A 17649-nucleotide genomic window follows, 5' to 3' on the forward strand; every position below is an offset into this window, starting at 1 on the left:
TCGTAGCATTTGGGGCTATAATACTAGTAGTATGCCTAGACCTGTTTTTTTTTTCGCCTTGTCGCTTCATATTTTTCTAAAGAATCTGAGAACCAACAAACTAAATTGGTGTGGCCTTACTTTGAAGTACATTTGTTTGCGTGTGAAACTGTGTTGTGTATGTGAATGGGCCCTTCATCCTTTACCACCCTGTAGATGTTGGGAGTTGGAGGAACCCCCCGTCAGTTTGTGAGTACACCACTTCAGCATGTATGGTACAGTTTGGGCACTTTCTCCTCAAATGTATGCGCTGGGAAACAGTCAACATTTGGCCTGATTCTTTATATGTTCCATTCCAAAATTCAGTGTAATCTCCATGTCTCTTGAAATTGCACTCATCTGATTCAGAAATGAATCTGCAAATTTTAATTTAATTTGCCAATTATGCAATAATTTATAATACTCAGGTGCATTCTTTTTTCATTAATTTGCCAAAAGTGCTATGAAAGTCATTACTGGACTACATGTAAATTAAAATGATTTTTTTTGTACCAGTTCAATAGAAAAGGGAAAAAATGAAAGCAGCTTTTTTTGCATTACTACCCAATTTTAGGCCCTCTGTGCATTTCAGGAGGAAGCTTGCTCAAACTTTACCAAAAGCAATGGCAGCTGCAGTGACCCCCCCCCCCAACACTCACCCATATTTTATCCTTGCAGTTTTGTGTGACACACTGACATGCCTGAGCATATGCACCTTTTTCTGATTTACCGTAGTTTAAAACCCTAACAGTTTGCCTGTTAATGCAGCTGCAGTGTGTTTTCAGTTAGCTGAAGAGTTTGCGTCAGCTTCACCTTGTTCACAGAGCTAAATTTTCAGCCACTTTTTCATCCTCTCATGCCTGCTTCTCCTGGCTTTATTTCATTTATGTTTACCAAAGGAAAACATAGTGTTTTTGCTCTGTTTCTTCTTCCGTTCCAAACACTGACCTCAAACCTGGTCAATGACCTGAACCAAACATCTGTCACCATGGTAACTAGTGTTGGGTTACATCATGTTGCAATTTTATAGTAGGAAGGATTTAGACCCCTGTCACCATATAATTGTGAATGTTTTTTTATAATTAACAGAGCAGACCATATGCGAAGGTAAACATGATTATGCATTTGCTTTGCAAATGTTACCTTAAAGTTTCTAGACAGTTTTGGTTTGTTTTGCTTCGTATTAAGGACCAAGTTTAGGGTCCAACCAAGTTGGTTGTGGGGTAATGATGATGTTATATCTCCCATCCAGGCCAGCACCACCCTAGACTACGACCCAGGTGCAGCCCTGGTACTGACCCTGGAGAGTTCCCTCATCACGGCCTGCTCACGTGACGCTCTCGTCTGCAGCGGACACGTCAAGGGCTTCTGTCTGCGCTTTGCCGACGACTTCGAGACATCCTGGGACGAGTGGAAAGCTGACCCTGCTGAAGGCATCATCATGAATGCATGTAAGATTCATGTATAATGTATAATTTTATGCTCTCAGCCTATGAGAATGGGCCATTTATTAAAACATATTGTTTTTTCTCAGTTTCCTCTTCTTCTGTTCTAAACACTGACCTCACGTACAATGTATAATTTTATGCTCTCAGCCTATGAGAATGGGCCATTTATTAAAACATATTGTTTTTGCTCAGTTTCCTCTTCTTCTTCTGTTCTAAACACTGACCTCTGACCTGGTCAACCAGATCTAGACTGCTCTCATAGTAACCAGTGTTGGGTTACTATTATACATATAATAATTATATGAATGTGTTAGAGTAAGAATTAACAGAGCAGATCATATGTGAAGATAAACATTATGCTTAGTACCTAAATTCTAGTTATTTCATAATATTCAAAAAGTCTATTAGATAAGTACATATTCTGCTCATACAGTAACTTCATCACGAAAACTTAATATTAAAATTACCTGTAATTACAAAAAATCTGTATTCATTACATAGTACAATTTCTTGGGATATTAACCACACTGTTACATGTATGTTGTATTAATTAACAATCACTGCTTTTTTTCCAGTTACTGTGCCAGAGGGTACATATGAGGTCTGCTCCAAGACAGTTGGTCTTCAGACAGTTGGTATGGATGTTTCTACTTGTTCATTTGTTTTTTAGACTGTCCTCTGTGCATGTTAAGATGCCCAGGGCTCAAAATTAACATTGTCCCAATGTCAAAATGACACCAAATTTTCAGCTCGGGACAATTCAAGTTACATTTCGGGACAATTTCGGGGCAATTGGAAAATCCTGAGACCGTCCACATCATTTAGGAATGCGATTTATCCATCCTGCTGCGGGCTGCTGCCTTAATACTCGAGTACTCGAAAGGGGACCTCAAAGATGGTGCCCCGCCCATGATACTATGATCATGTATTTCCCTACAGTCTGAAAAAAATGATGGACATGCATTTACAAATAAAGTGGACTTCAAGTTCTACAGTTGTTGTTGTTTTCTTACTGTTGTCATAAACTTATTTCCTGAAAAGCAGACTGGAACAGTCCATCCTCAGTTTGGGACAATTGAAATCTATTTTTGGGACAATTCTGGGACAATAATTAGTAGTAAAGAAAAGTTAATTTCGAGGCCTGATGATACCTTTCAACTACCAGATCCATGATGCCTTTGAACTACCTGAAACGTCTGACCATTTCCAAAATCATTTGGCGTATCTCATTACCTGGATGTCTTAAACCTTCACTGATGTACCAGATCCATGTCCTGTAACTGAAGTTTTGGTCACCACCTGTCCACTATAGGAGGCAGTAACAGTGGGAAGTGGGTACTGGACATCCTGTGGAAGATGTGTGGACTGGACATCCAGCTGGACACTAACATCGGGAAGTGCCTGTCTGCCCTGGGGAACACGCTGACCGCCATCGCTGGGGAGGAGGAGGGGATGGATGACCAGGATGTGGAACTGGCCGAGGAGGCAGAACAAGCCGAGGCTGGGATGGTACTGAGCTACAAATAAGGCCACACCGACTTAATTTTATGGATGACATCCTCTGAAGACCCCTAAACTAGTGCGCGCGGGCGAATAAAAAAAAATTCCAGCCAAAAATAAAAACTACTAAACCACAGGAATTCAGAGCTGGTATTATGGATTTATGGCAGTATATAGCGACGTATACGACAAGCCGGCTTTTTGCGGAATGTATGATTCGGCACTGTTCGTATGTTCTTGAGTCATGGAGCTTCGGTAGCCTGGGTGCCCAACTCCGTACTGTCACTAACTACCATGAACTGCCCAGGCGTAGAGCCAGGCCAGAGCCTCAGAGGACGTGATATTTTTTTCTTTAGGCAAAAATCAATGCGCGCGAGGATGTCATCTATAAAATTAAATCGGTGTGGCCTAAAGTACACCCAGCACGTATGCAGAACGTACTGCGTCTGTACAAAACCTGTAATGTATTGTGCGTAACACTTCGGCAGAATGTCTCATGCAAGGTTGTATTCACGTATATTAAGATTAACATCTCGTCTATAGTTTCCAAATGTTATGTCAGAAAAGATGTCGTCTACAACAGGCAAAATTCTGATGCAACGTTGACCAAGCATCCAACAAAAACCGTAAAGAATCAGGGTTTTGCGCAGGCGCAGTATGTTCTGCCGACGTGCTCTTTGCTTTCCATTTCTGTACTGTGGTCATATGGACCTAAACGCTTTGTTTGAAAGCCTATAGCTTGTGCATAGTGATCACTCAAAAGAGACTTGTATAAGACTGAGCCCTTACTCATCAGTGAGTCATTCTGCCCTGTTAGGACCAGCTGCCTCGCAGGCCCAGTAGCCTGGCTGTACCACTCCCAGGCAGCAGCAATGAGGCAGAGAACGGACATCGGAGACGCTTCCGCTTCATGGAGCAGCAGATGAATGAACAAGCCAGGATTGTGAAAGATCTCAAGTATGTATAGGGCCTTATTAATAAATTATGCACTTTACATACATGTAGGTCTGTGACCCTGCACTAGAGAGGCACGGTAAACGTATAAAAGGAGGAGTGGTCTGGTCTCTGTCATTCTGGAGAAAGACTGAATAAAGTCAAAACCGGTCGAATTCCGTCTCATCGTTGTCATCTTCCCATCGCCACGAATTATACATGTAGGTCTGTCTAAGAAATAAACAACACCACTCTTAGTAACCCTTCCTCAACTCTTCATCCCCTCCCCCACTCTTACCCTTGAAGTTCCTCAATTCTTCCCCCCCTCCCCTACACATGCACAATTTTGGGGGTCATTATATAATTACCTCAATTATAACAGACTGAGTGTACAACACGTATTACAATGTCATGTACCAGGGCTCAAAATTAAAGGTGGTCCAATGGCCACTGACCACTAAAATTTTGGCTGGGACAACAAAAAAGACACTTTGGAACATTTTTAGAACAAACAATCAACATCAGAATGTCAGCCCTAATCTTTTGTTTATCAGGCACACATCCTGGCTTTTGGATTCGGAAAAGTCCCCCCAAATTTCCTCAGTCTACACAGCATTTACAGTATAGTGCGCCTGGGAGTGAATATATTATTAAGCAAAATAAAGTTGAACTGTCATACAATACTTCCCAAAAAAACAGGTTGGGACAGTTCATCCTCACTTCGGGACAATTAATTTATTACCTCCAGGGAAGGAGATATCCTTCCGCGAGGAGGTTTTACTATGGTTCGAAACATTTCTGTCAGCAGCTGTTTCTCGCGATCGGCTGGACGGATTGGTCTGTTGTTCGGTATACGTATTGCTGTTGGGCTGCAGATTATGCAGAACGTTTTTGTTTAATTGTATATGTGTTTATGGGCGTCGAAATAAAAGGTTTTTGAGTGCTCCGGACACCCCCGCCATGCTGAAAATGGAATTTACCATGTTGTTAAGGAATGGGGAGGTTGCAGTTTTGGGTCTTAGCATTTAAAAGGGGTCAAACAGAGGGGTGTCTGCTTCCGATATGTATTTTGAAATATTATCGCAGTTGTATCTCGCGTTGGAGTAGACTGGACTCGGTGTATGTTCTGCTAATGGGCTGTAGATGGTGCAGGTTTTTTTGTTTTTATTGTATATGTGTTTTGGGGCGTAAAAATCTGAAAATGGTCGCGCGCGGCGCTGGGCTGGCTGCCAGTGCAACTTCCGGGTGGGCCAATGGGTCAGGGGTCAACGCCGTCTTGCGCAATCTTGGATGTTTTCGGCGTATATTACGACTTCTTAACTTACAAATACCGTGGTATACTGTCTCAGACGTTCTCGACATGCATTTTTACCGTGGGTACATGGTATGGGCTGCAGATGAAAATGTTGACCAGTCCTGTATTAACACAACCAGGAACGCTAAATCTAACACATAAAATTCAACACCATCAACTATACAGAACAAACAACATGGAAAAATATACAATAAAAAGCCCGGAGGTATAAAATCTCAGATTTTACTTGTTGAAATTTATTTTTGGGTCAGTGCTCGGACAAGTGTTGAGCTTCACATTTTTCATTGGCAGGAAAATACTGGCTGAGATGACTTTTGACTGAAATGTTTGTTGATGGTTGCCCACAGACAGCTGGGTGCGAGACAGGACACCATAGCTCAGGAGGCCCAGCGTCTTAAGGAACTGGAGGCGGCTGTCTTCTATGACTTCCGCAGGGACGTGCGCGAAAAACTCCGCAGGACAAGTGTCAGGGTAAGCACAACCAGCCTGATTCATACCACTGAACCAAACCATTTGACATTTTGTGTCTCCATTTTGTAAATCTTAACTTAAATGCATTATGTTTTTATTTGTTAGATTAGGCCATGTTGATTTGATTATATGGATGACATCCGTGCGCGCATGAATTTTTGACCGTTTCCAAAAAAAAAAGTTTTCAACTACATTGTAAATCGTTGCCAAAAAAATTGGAAGACAATTATACCAATGTCATAGAATGCCAAAATCAAAAAGACGAAAAGGTAAAGAAGTTAGAGTAGATTATTCACTGTACCATGTATGTACCATACTCTGTGTCATTTGTTCAACCTTCTTGTCCACGTAGATTTCATAATGAAAGCAACTTTTTTTGGCAAAACTTTTTTTTATTCGCATGGGCACATCAGTTTTGGGGTTCCCAGAGGATGTCATCCATATAATCAAATCAACATGACCTTACTAAAAGTTGTGCTGATTTCTGCTGAATGCTAAATATAGATTTTTAAAATGTTAAACTTTGTAAATAGTAAAGACAAATGCTAGATAATATACATTTAACACTGTACAGTGACTGTGACAATACTTTTTTCCAGCATGCCACCTCACTGAAGGACAAGTGGGGACTTGGGTACAAGCCCTCCCACCGGCGCACCAAGTCCCATGGGGCAGTGCTTGGGGCTGCCGCTAAGAAAAAGCCCCCCAGAGACAGGTTAGACTGTGTGTGGAACGTGTGTCATGTATCCTCAGCAGATTGTATGTCAAAAGTGTGACATTCTTTGGACATGTATCCAAGTTATCCCCATAACAAATTTCAGGTCATTTGGATTTAATATTAGGGCACAGGAACCAAAAATGTACATTTTTGGTCCAGAAAAAGCCCTATTTTGCAAGTATACAAGTTGATTCCTAGATACTATTCCAAGAATTTTTCAGATTTATCAATGTGTTGGTTTCATTGTCTTTGCATTGTGTATTGTTTTCTTTCGTAGTCAAGATCCAATTTATTATAAGCATATTATGTAATATGCAGATTTTTTTTCCTTTCGTATGTATTTTGTATTGCAGGAAACTTATACCATGATAATACTATGTTTTTTGCTTATGATATGATTTGATTTGTTTTGTTTTGTTTTAAAGTTTTAATTTCTTGATTTTTTTTGTCCCAATATGTTGCATTGGAATTTCTGGTAAGTTGTACAGAAAATGTCAGTCTGAGATCAGAAACTGTAGATAATCAGAAGCATTTTGAAGTATTTAATTTGTTCTGGAGATCTTTGTAAAATTTGTATAGGTTACACCAATTTTATTGCTCTGTTTACTGATGGAAAAAATTGATTATTTCATTTGCAAATAAAAAAGAGATACATTTTAACATCAAACATATGATTGAACATATAATCAAACCATTCATAGATTATGGAAGAAATTGTTTTGAAAACAAGATATTTTGCTCTAATATACACAAGTACTTAATAATCATTTCAAATTGTTATAAGTAAACCTATGATCATGTACATGTACATGACATTGTGTATATTATGCACTGCTGGAAGCTGCTTAGAGCTCAGTGCTTTAGATTGCTGGCTGTATTTGCTTTCTGGATCAAAGCAATAGAATTGGTGTTGCCTACCTTTGCCATAAAGTAGAATATTACACATAGATATAGATGCCAACTCTTCATCATGCTTATACCATAGTTTCATGTGTACGTGTCCATGCATGCTTGTGCATTGTAAATAATGTGGCAGTGTCCTTGTCTTTGTTACCACCCTTTATAGGCCACGCACCGAGGCCGTAGATGGTTTGCATGGGGAGCTTTTGGTCCCGTGTTCAACTCCCTCCACTCCTCTCAATGATTCTGTTTTCACTTCCCTTGACTCATCTGCACGCCAGTGGTGAGATGTCGTGTTTGGGAACAGTTGTCAGTGGCTGTCAACCCTTTTCATCACAGTAAAGTCTATGTTGATATCTGTGCTCTTGTAGATTTGGGCAATTTGTGGTGTGGGAGCAAAGTATCTTCCAGCCTTGAAAGCATCTGTCGGAAAAGATGTTGCTTTTAATATGTTGCCTTAGGCCTTCGCCCGCTTCATTTTTTTCTGATTTGCAAAAAAAAAAAAGATTCTGGTTCAGAATTAACTGCAAAATGCTCATATTTTGCCATGAACAGTTGAAAACAGTCCTTTTCTTCCTAGTTTTTACTGTAACAGTTATTCCATCTTTCAATGCAGTGGTTTCTTTAAAAGTTCAAAATTCATTTTGAACCATCCTGGTGTGTTGACTTCGTGGCTCCTATCATACCATTTTCGGCCATAATAGGATGCCTAGGCCTGTTTTTATTTTTTTTCGCCCGCCTGCTCCATTATTTTTCTAGAAAAATCCGTTAACCAAGAAATTAAATTGGTGTGGCCTTAAAAACCTTCTAAAACTCCACAACAGGAGAGGGATTTTGAGTCAAAATTGCTATCATGGTCTTGCCCCAGGCATTTTATCATATTAAAGAATACACTGGACTGAGTACTGCATTGCCCAAAAGCTACATGTATGTCAACTTTGTACAATGCTTTTGCTACCTTAAAAAAAATTATAACAAAATACTTTCAGAGAAACATGGTCATATAATCAACATGTCATTTATGTTGGATACCATGCTGCCATATTATTGAAGCTGGGATGAAAAGGGTTGATGTGCTTACAACTACAATGTCATAACACTACACTTAGGTGTGACACTCACTTGGCACAATGTAGAGGTTCAAAGGTCCAAGCAATGACTCGGTGAGAACACAAATTCAGCTTTCCTACCAACTCCTTACACCAATCTTTGGTATACATGACATCCATGTATGTTCAGCAGATGCATATGCCACAGTGAATGTCACTTATTTTCATCCACTAATTATTAAATGGTTTGTATTAATTTTACAACTTTTCGTGAAGTAAGTGTTTTCGTACAACCATGCAGCTCACTAGCCTTGCCATCCCCCCCCCCCCCCCATTGTGCTCCATGTATGTGTAGCAGTACTAATTGTTGACAAGCCAGCATCATAACAGTCATTACAGAATATTGTGTTTGGATCAGCAAAGACATTTATTTCATGTTAACAATTAACAATTTGGCATTGGCATATATTTGATATTATCATATACCCGGGTGACGTTGACCAATCAGAAGGCCACATTCCTTATGACACCTTAATTGCACAAATAGAGTCAAAACCGGGTCATTATTCATCCCAATCCATACATTAAACAACCCAATAATCACCCGCATATGACCTCAGGTGACCCAAATAGAACACGATTCTGTTCTAAAAAATCCAAAAATAACTTAAGATACCTACTGGTCTATAACTGATTCTTGTTCAGGTCTTCTCCACTCTCCACCACCATTGACGACCCATGCCAACTGTCGGCATATAACAGTGAGGAGGACCTCCACCCAGAACCAGCCTACAAGGTCCCCTCTCTCCCAGACAACCTGGACTCAAGTGGATCCTCAGAGAACGACGAGGAACTAGACAAACACTATCTCATAGAAACTCAGAGGTAACTTAAGATTAAGACAAGTTCTAAGACAAGTGGATCATCCATGGGAACATTATTGATAGATAACACGATTTTTATGCTTATTGTTAAAGAATGATGAATACATGTAATATGATAGCTTGAATGTGGGATGAGAGATTTTAGATTTGGCAGATTGGAGATTTTATAGAAGATTTGATAGAAACTTGGAGAGGATGTCTGTATTATACTTGTTTGAATTGCAGTTAATGACTTCTCTAGCTTTCTTTCCTTTGGCTTCAGGTTGGTAGTAAGGCCACACTGACTTAATTTTATGGATGACATCCTCTGAAGACCCCCAAACTAGTGTGCGCGGGCGAATAAAAAAAAATTCCAGCCAAAAATAAAAATGATACTAAACCATAGGAATACAAAGCTGGTATTGTGGATTTGCGACAGTGAGTACATATTATAGCGACGAATACGACAAACCGGCACATGCTGGCTTTTCGCGGAATTTATGAATCGGCGCTGTATGTATGTACCGATTTCTTGACTCGTGGAGCTTCGGTAGCCTGAGCTGGGTGCCATCCACCAGAGTTACCACCGACTCCGTATAATTTGTCGCTAACTACCATGGACTACCCAGGCCTAGACCCAGGCCAGAGGCTCGGAGGACCTGATCTTTTTTTTTGGACTCAACAGGCGAAAATCAATGCGCGCGCGGATGTCATCCATAAAATTAAGTCGGTGTGGCCTAATGAAAAAAAATTTAAAAAGTTTCAAGAACTGCTTTCCAACAACATATACTTCATCTCTTAACCCTAGACGTCTAGCCATGGATCCCTCCGTCACATCCCTGGACAGAGGCACCCCCCCTCGCAGTAACCAGTCCCCCCCTCGCAGCCAGAGCCCCCAGCAGGGGAAGTCACTGACCCCCCAGCCCTCGGTGGTGGAACAGAACATTGAGTTTGAGCTGGATGTAAAGGTGGAGATTGACAGTGGGAAATGTGTTCTTCACCCTCAGTCCTCCAATCTGGAAGATGACATGAATGGGAGCAGGTGATTTTTTCTCTATTCTGTCACATTTCTATTTCAAACAAAAAATCTAAGACCTCCGTAAATAATTTCATCAGGTTGGTAAACGAATGAATAGCAAAGTTCTTTGATCACAACCATTTATTTTTCACGCCAACGTTTCAATGACCGTCTGTCATCTTCATCAGGGCAATTCTGACTGGTTTACAGTGCACTGACGCTAAAAAATCCAAGAGTTTGATATTGCTGAATTCCAAATTTTTAGCACTAATTCTACCATGGCTGTCAAGACTATATATATCACACTCCTGCACTTTTGGGACCACATTGTAGATACTGTTCCCTGAGTGTATGTAATACTTGCATTTGGTGAGATATATATTACTAACAATGACACCTATGCAATGTTAACCAGTCAGATTTGCCTTGAGGAAGGTGACAGATAGTCACCAATACATTGGCTGAATACTAGTAAAACACTAACTGTCTTGGTTGTCTTTTTATTTGGCTGTCAAGACTGTCAGTATCTATTTATTTCAAATGCAAATGTCACAAAGCTTACTACACTCATGTACATGTAGTTCCATGTGTCTAACCGATCTCAAACCAATTTCACCAAGTAGCCAATTTCACCAAGTCGAAAAAAGCCTAAACCATAATAATGTTTACCGAAGGAAAACATTGTTTTTGCTCCATTTCTTCTTCTTCTGTTCCAAACACTAACCTCTGACCTGGCCAATGGCCTCTTTTGTTGCCGTCTGTCACCATAGTAACTGGTGTTGGGTTACACAATGTTGCAATTTCATAGTAGGTATTTAGACTCCTGTCACCATATAACAGTTACATGTATGTGAATGTGTTTGAGAAAGAATAAACAGAGCAGACCATGTCCGAAGGTAAACATTATGCATTTGCTTTGCAAATGTTACTTTTCTAGGTTTTAATTACCATTTCTCACAACAGTACCAAACCAGGAGGAAAGAACAGGAAGATGGGTATGATGTACCAGACCTCGGCCCTGGACATCACCCCGGCCACCAGTAAGAAACACCTGCTCAAGAACCAGATGTCTGGCAACCTGGCCTCGGCCAACAAGAGTCGGCTGGGACAACATCAACACGCTGGCTCCGAAGTCACCATCTTCTATCTACCTGCTGTAGACGTCAAGGTACACACATTTACTTACAATTCTGTCGTGTTGTATTGGTATAGCTGGTATAACCAGCCTTCAGCATAACACATCACCCTCTGTATCTGTATAGCCGGTATAACCGCTCTTCAGCGTAACACACCAGCTTCTGTATGTACTAGTACTATTAGTTGGTATAACCGCCCTTCGGCGTAACACCATTGTATCTATATCAAGTATAACAAATTAATATCTCAACTGTCATGTAAAAAATGAAACTTTTGCTTGCTTTATGATGGCACCAGTGAAGACTTTTCATGATTTTTCCAGGCCCACTACAACTCCAAGACCCACAGACAGGATTCCCCTGGCCCCAGCAACAGTAAGGAAGACAGCTCTCTCCAGGACCCTGCGGATGGCAAGAAGAGGGTTCCTACTGGCATGAAGAGGGCTAGTCTGTACGCCATGCTGGCTCTACAGTCTCTCCCACAAGTAAGTACTTTCAGATTAGGCCACACCAAGAAATTTTAATGGATGACGTCCTCTGGAGACCCTACATCTATATATGTAACTTAAAGAGTGCTAAAAAAAACAATTTTTTGTGGTGATGTCTTTATTGATTTTGCAAATTCATGAAAATGTGAATGACTGCTGTACCATACAGAATTGTTTCAACTGCAAATTTAAAATACTCATTATAAAATGCCAAAAAGCAGTTACTCAAGATAATACAATACGCCTGCTTTTTGGCGTATCGTATTTACTGGATGACTAACCTTCATTGACGTACTCATTATAAAAGCCTCTGTTTTTCTTCCCAGTGTTGTGAAAGGTAAATGAATTTACAAGACATATTGAAGATCATATGATTATGGAACCGTCAATGTTACAATGACAGGTTATGTTTGTTACAGGAAACAGTGGTCAGCCCCTGCCTGCTGGACTTCCTGGAGCAGACACTGGACGTGCTGCCGGCCTCACCAACTGACCCCAGGATCGCCGACATGACTGCAAGTGCTCGAACAGGTGAACACGTTCAACGATCGTTGTTTTATCACACATGGTCTTTGTTAGTGTGGCATTATGTAAGATTTAAGAGCATGACTTTTATATGCCTTGACAGCAAGAATTGTTGATACTGTTCATGATTGTCCTCCAGTACCCAGCAGCCATTTGAACTAATAATATTGTTACGGCCAGCAAGGCTGGATCCATTGTATCATATGGAAGATAACCTCAGGACTTATAAAATTTTGCCAGTACAAATGTACTGAATATTTTGGAAAATCTTCAATTATGCAATAGTGCTTTGCAAAGATGAATACCAAACTGAGTACAAAAGCGAATCTTTATTGACAAAAATGTTGCAATGTAAATACAGTTAAACTTGTCTATAATGACCGCTCATAATCAAGGGATTTTAAGAAAATAGGCAGGTGGTGTTTAGTGACAGGAGTCTTACATGGTCATTTTTTAGGTGCAGTGGTAAAAATAATCCAAAGGACCAGCAGAAAGTAGCCACAACAGTCAGGTGGTCGTTATGAAGAAGCAGTCACTAGTATGGGTTTGACTTAACTTCAGAAAACTAACCTGTTCTGTTCTTTGTGTTGTACGACCAGCTATGGACAGTATGTTTCCTCTGGACCTGGACACGTCCAGCACCTCTCTGGGTACCAGCTATGGCTCCCCCTACACGTCCTTCCCCGTGGACGTCATCGTGTGTGTGCGTGTCCAGCCCTCCATCATCCGCTTCAACTGCCTGCCCCTGTCCCGCGTGGAGTGTCTGTTACAGGTCCCTCTTCTCGACCTGGTCTTCTCCTCCATGACAGCCGGATTCGAGATCCGGGAAGATGACACGGATGCCGCAAAGGCACAGCCGCCGTTGCTGAAGAGAAAAAGTATGTATGGCAGGGCTCTAACCAGCACCCGTTTTTCCATCAATTGAAGGAACTTTAAATTTGTGGTGTATGACGAAAAAAATTTGAAAACCAGTCCGTCAACCCTGATGGATAAAATCTGTAAAACGTAAAATATGTAAAAACCACAACCACCGTCTCAACCCATGATTTGCCTCTCAAAATGTGGAAAATTGCATTTTTGAAATCTTGAAAATCCTAAATTTGTCCCTGAACCCCCTAGATTGTGAGCATTCTCTCCCCATGCATGGCGAGAGCAGACATTTACTGCATGAGGCCGACGATGCCCAATGGCATTGTTTTCTTCAATGTGACATTTATTTTTTTGGTAAGTCCGGAACTGGTTCCAGACGTTCATTTTTTCTTGGACTTGAACCCAAACATTTTTACAAGTCAACTAGACTGGAAAGGATCAGCAGACCATGACCTTGTCACTAACAAGCAACTTCTAGATGCACTCCACATGTACATTGCATCTACCAAAAGATTTACTTCCAGCTTCCATCTTTTTAACAGATATGTTTATCCCTAATGTTTATCGATTTAATTCTAGTTACCCTTGTATTTCTTATATCTAATTTTTTATTGTAAATTGATCGACAATGTACTTAATATGTATGTGTCTATTGTGTATATTTGTATATGATGTCGCAATATCAGCTATCAGCTGCCTGGCGGCAACATTGTATTGCCATATTGCAATTTCAAATAAATAAATAAATAGTCTGGAAATAGTACATGCTATACAGCGCTAACCATTAGTGTGGCCTCAACATAAATCCACAAAAATTTTCCCCTCACAGGCAGCCAGAGACAAGTGACGTTCCAGCGCCCGCGAGGCTGGAGCAACCTCAGCTGTAACTCCACCGACAGCGACCACCAGGAGGCCGGCGTGGCGGGACGCGGCGGGCTTAACTTCACCGCCGGTATGTCGGACTTCTCGCTCTTCATCTTCCACCCGTACGGCGGGCAGCAGAAGAAACACGCAGGCATGGGAACACCCATGGAGGGGGTCACAACAGGTGAAGTCTCGCAGCTTATCGGCAGAATGTACTGCGCCTGCATGAAACCATCATGATTTTTTTACGTATTTTGTTGGCTATTTGGTCAACGTTGTTTCAGAATTTTGCCTGATGCAGACGATAACATTTGGAAACTACAGACGGAGTGTTAATACGACCTTACATATAAGATGTTCTGCCGAAGTTATATGCGCAATACGGGTTTATCGCAGGTGCGGTACGTTCTGCCGACGTGCTAAGTTTGGCCAGTGTCACTGACGAAACGAAGGGCCACACTGACTTAATTCTATGGATGACATCCTCAGAAGACACCCAAACTAGTGCGTGTGGGCAAATAAAACAAAATTTCAGCCAAAGAAAAATGGTCTCTTTAACTTTCTCCCTGCTGACTAACCAACCTATAATCAGTACAAATTTGGTGCCAACTGGCTGCCTTAGCAGGCTTAAGGTTAACTATTTGTACCTAAATACAGTAACTTATAGAAAAGCTTTACAGTAGAAAACATGTCTCCAAAGCTGACCTTTTCAAAAATCTATTAGACCAATTTGGTTCAGTTTGGTGAAGATGAATTTGGGCTGTAGAGAGATAAGAAAATTGGTGTTTATAATCAGTAATGATAACTATGTACAAGGTGAAGGGACCTCATATCGTAACCACGAGCTCACTTTTAAACTTGAAGATTCGCCATTGGATGCAGGACCATCCGCCACGGGGCGTAAGGATTCACTAAGCCTCAATGTGGAGTTTATCAAGGTGAACCTGAGTCGGAGTAAGCGAGCGGCGCCGACCGCGGACCCCGGTCTCCACGCCAGCGGCAGTATGAGCAGCGGACGACTACGAGACCTGATGTCCACACCGTCGGTTCAGCTTCAGCAGACACAGGACCCCGCAAATGTACACATCGACATATCTGGTACGTGGACAGCTCTGATCATGAATGGTTGCCATTGATCTGTATATATTATTGTTGCACAAAATAACACTTTTATCAGTAAATTCAAAAACTCGTATTTCCCCAGAACAATGATCGTAGACTGGAACTCGTTGCCACCAAGCACAGTAGGGGCATCATCACTTGCAATTAAATGTGCAAAAATTGAGTGTAACAAGTCGTTTGGTGTGATAACGCAAGGTTACCAGTTTACGTGCAGGACCAGTTTACGGTCAGTTAGTGACACGGCCACACTTCGAGATGTACCAGCCAAAAATCAACGGTCGTGAGCAACAAAGAATAACATGAATATAATCCTTATATGTGTCTTTTATTTATTCACTGGATGGGAATAAGTTTGCATTCAGCGACACAGCAGAGTATCTTCCGATATGACGGGACAGCAAGGTAACATGGACTTGGACGCATGTTGTGTTTTTCACATAATACAATACTCAACATTTCGTCGATTTTTTAAAATCCCAAGAATGCTAGGAAATTGTAACAATAGCTGGCATCAAACCTGGCTTTCTTATTTCAATCATCCATGGTGTTCTGAGGTATGAAACTTTCAAACACCTTGATATAAATGAGCAAAAGTACAGCGACAGTTGTCGCCGACTAGCGTTTTTCGAACGCCATTTTAATCATCATCATCGTTACATCAGGTGACGTCACTGTTTTGAACTGCAGAAAGGTTTGTAAAAGTCGCACTGTGGCGCTGTTGCCCATTAATTTATGCAAAAATGCCAAAATGGCTTCCTGCGTCCGCAGCGAAAAGTTTGCTCGGGTTTTCACGACGTTCCGTTTTGTCTGGAGGGGCATAGACGCTTGTAATCTATTGCAACGGTTTTATGGAACATCTTGGGCCATTATGTCACGTTCTACTGAGGGAAAAATGCAGGTCCAGCCTCATTTAGCACCACAGCGCTACTGCATGGGACAGTGGGCTACACACTGACATTTTACTGTGGTTTGTTGTTGACCACTTCGGTATTTTTTTGCAGAAGGTGTTTGTTTATTTGCGCTTATAAGTAGAGCACTACAAGGACAAAGGTCCAAGTGACCGTTAATTGGTCACCCTAGAGCAATTCTCCACTGTTAACTACTAAATAAATAAAAGCTGGCACGGCACAAAAAACGCAGGGAAGAAATGACACGGCACACACTTTTATAACCGACAAACTACTGTTTCTTCACATGGGTTAAATATTTAGTTCTGCCCATGCGTTTTCACAAAAAATGGAATTTTCCATAATTCGACCGTAAACTGGTAACCTTGCGTTATAGCTAGCTGCCGCTGCGCCGCGTGCCTGCGAAGCTTGTGTATTACGCAGAAGGGCGGTTATACCGGCTATACAGATACAGATACAGATAGTAATTTGTGTCTTAATTTTATAATGTTGTGACCTTTAAATGTTTAGTAATCTTTTGAGCATGATAGTTGTATATAACAGCATCCAGATTAATTCTAGACTTTCAGTTTAATTCGTTAACAACATTAGCCCATCTCTCTTCTCTCTTCCTCTGAGTGACCGCTATCGTCATGCCGATCATTCTGTCACTAGGGGAGAGGTCACCAGTCAAGAGTTCAAAACAATTTAGAGGCCCTTGCCACAAATGTTTCAGTATTTGTGGCCTCCACTGTAGTCTGAGGTAGAGAGTTCCAATCTTTAACTGTCCGTGGCAGGAAAGATGGTGCTCTATACTGAGTCCTGCCCCAGAGTTGTGCAATCTGTTGGTCATGCCCCCGTCTCTCACGTCGTGGGGCAGGATGGATTTTGCCCCTGAGCCCATCTGTACAGACCTTGTTGTGTTGAATTTTGTACAGCATGGCGAGCCGTGCAGTCTTCCGACGTGCTTGGAGACTGGGCCAGTTAAGTTCCTCTAGCATCTCTGTGGGGCTTGAGGTGTGCCTATACCGTCTTAACACAAAACGAGCTGCCCTCCGTTGAACTGCCTCTAGTCTGTCAATGTCTTGTTGGATATGAGGGTCCCATACAGTGGCCGCATATTCTAGTATGGGGCGTATGTAGGTCTTGTAGGCCATCTCTTTAATACCTCTAGAACTGATCTTCAAGTTTCTCTTCAAGAAGCCCAAGGACTTGTTGGCGCCATTACACATGGCGTTACCAGTTCAGATATAAAAGGTCACCAAGTTTCGTAAACAACCGTTGGATTCCGCAAAAAAGCAATCAAATCAACCTCGTCTCCAAAAGTTGAAAGTAACGTAGTTGTTTGAAAAAAAAACCCTGCTAGCTTAGAGTCCGTGCGCAAATGCCATCATGAAAACTCTGCTCTGTGTTTTTGCTGCTGCTAACTAGTCTACGCTCAGTGTTTTATCTCAAAGAACACGCTGCACAGGTTACGTGGTTTATATCAATCTGGCAATGCGACGTCCTTAACGTAACGTAACA

General features: G+C 41.4%; 1 protein-coding gene across 1 annotated transcript in view; it reads left to right on the plus strand.

The window, feature by feature from the left end:
* The window catches only part of LOC109487597 (uncharacterized protein KIAA1109-like), an 84292-nt gene that overhangs the window by 55667 nt on the left and 10976 nt on the right, over positions 1–17649 (plus strand). The window contains exons 55-71 of the mRNA XM_019791601.1: positions 196–228; positions 1271–1469; positions 2042–2101; positions 2779–2975; positions 3784–3923; positions 5562–5685; positions 6285–6400; positions 7470–7586; positions 9058–9237; positions 10024–10257; positions 11197–11401; positions 11693–11854; positions 12277–12388; positions 12982–13260; positions 14082–14300; positions 14981–15214; positions 15442–15464. Of these exons, the coding sequence (XP_019647160.1) occupies positions 196–228; positions 1271–1469; positions 2042–2101; positions 2779–2975; positions 3784–3923; positions 5562–5685; positions 6285–6400; positions 7470–7586; positions 9058–9237; positions 10024–10257; positions 11197–11401; positions 11693–11854; positions 12277–12388; positions 12982–13260; positions 14082–14300; positions 14981–15214; positions 15442–15464 (2634 nt within the window). The remainder of the gene's footprint in view (positions 1–195; positions 229–1270; positions 1470–2041; positions 2102–2778; positions 2976–3783; positions 3924–5561; positions 5686–6284; positions 6401–7469; positions 7587–9057; positions 9238–10023; positions 10258–11196; positions 11402–11692; positions 11855–12276; positions 12389–12981; positions 13261–14081; positions 14301–14980; positions 15215–15441; positions 15465–17649) is intronic.

Source organism: Branchiostoma belcheri, unplaced genomic scaffold, assembly GCF_001625305.1.
Source record: "Branchiostoma belcheri isolate BF01 breed outbred unplaced genomic scaffold, Haploidv18h27 scaffold9, whole genome shotgun sequence".
Lineage (NCBI taxonomy): Eukaryota > Metazoa > Chordata > Leptocardii > Amphioxiformes > Branchiostomatidae > Branchiostoma > Branchiostoma belcheri.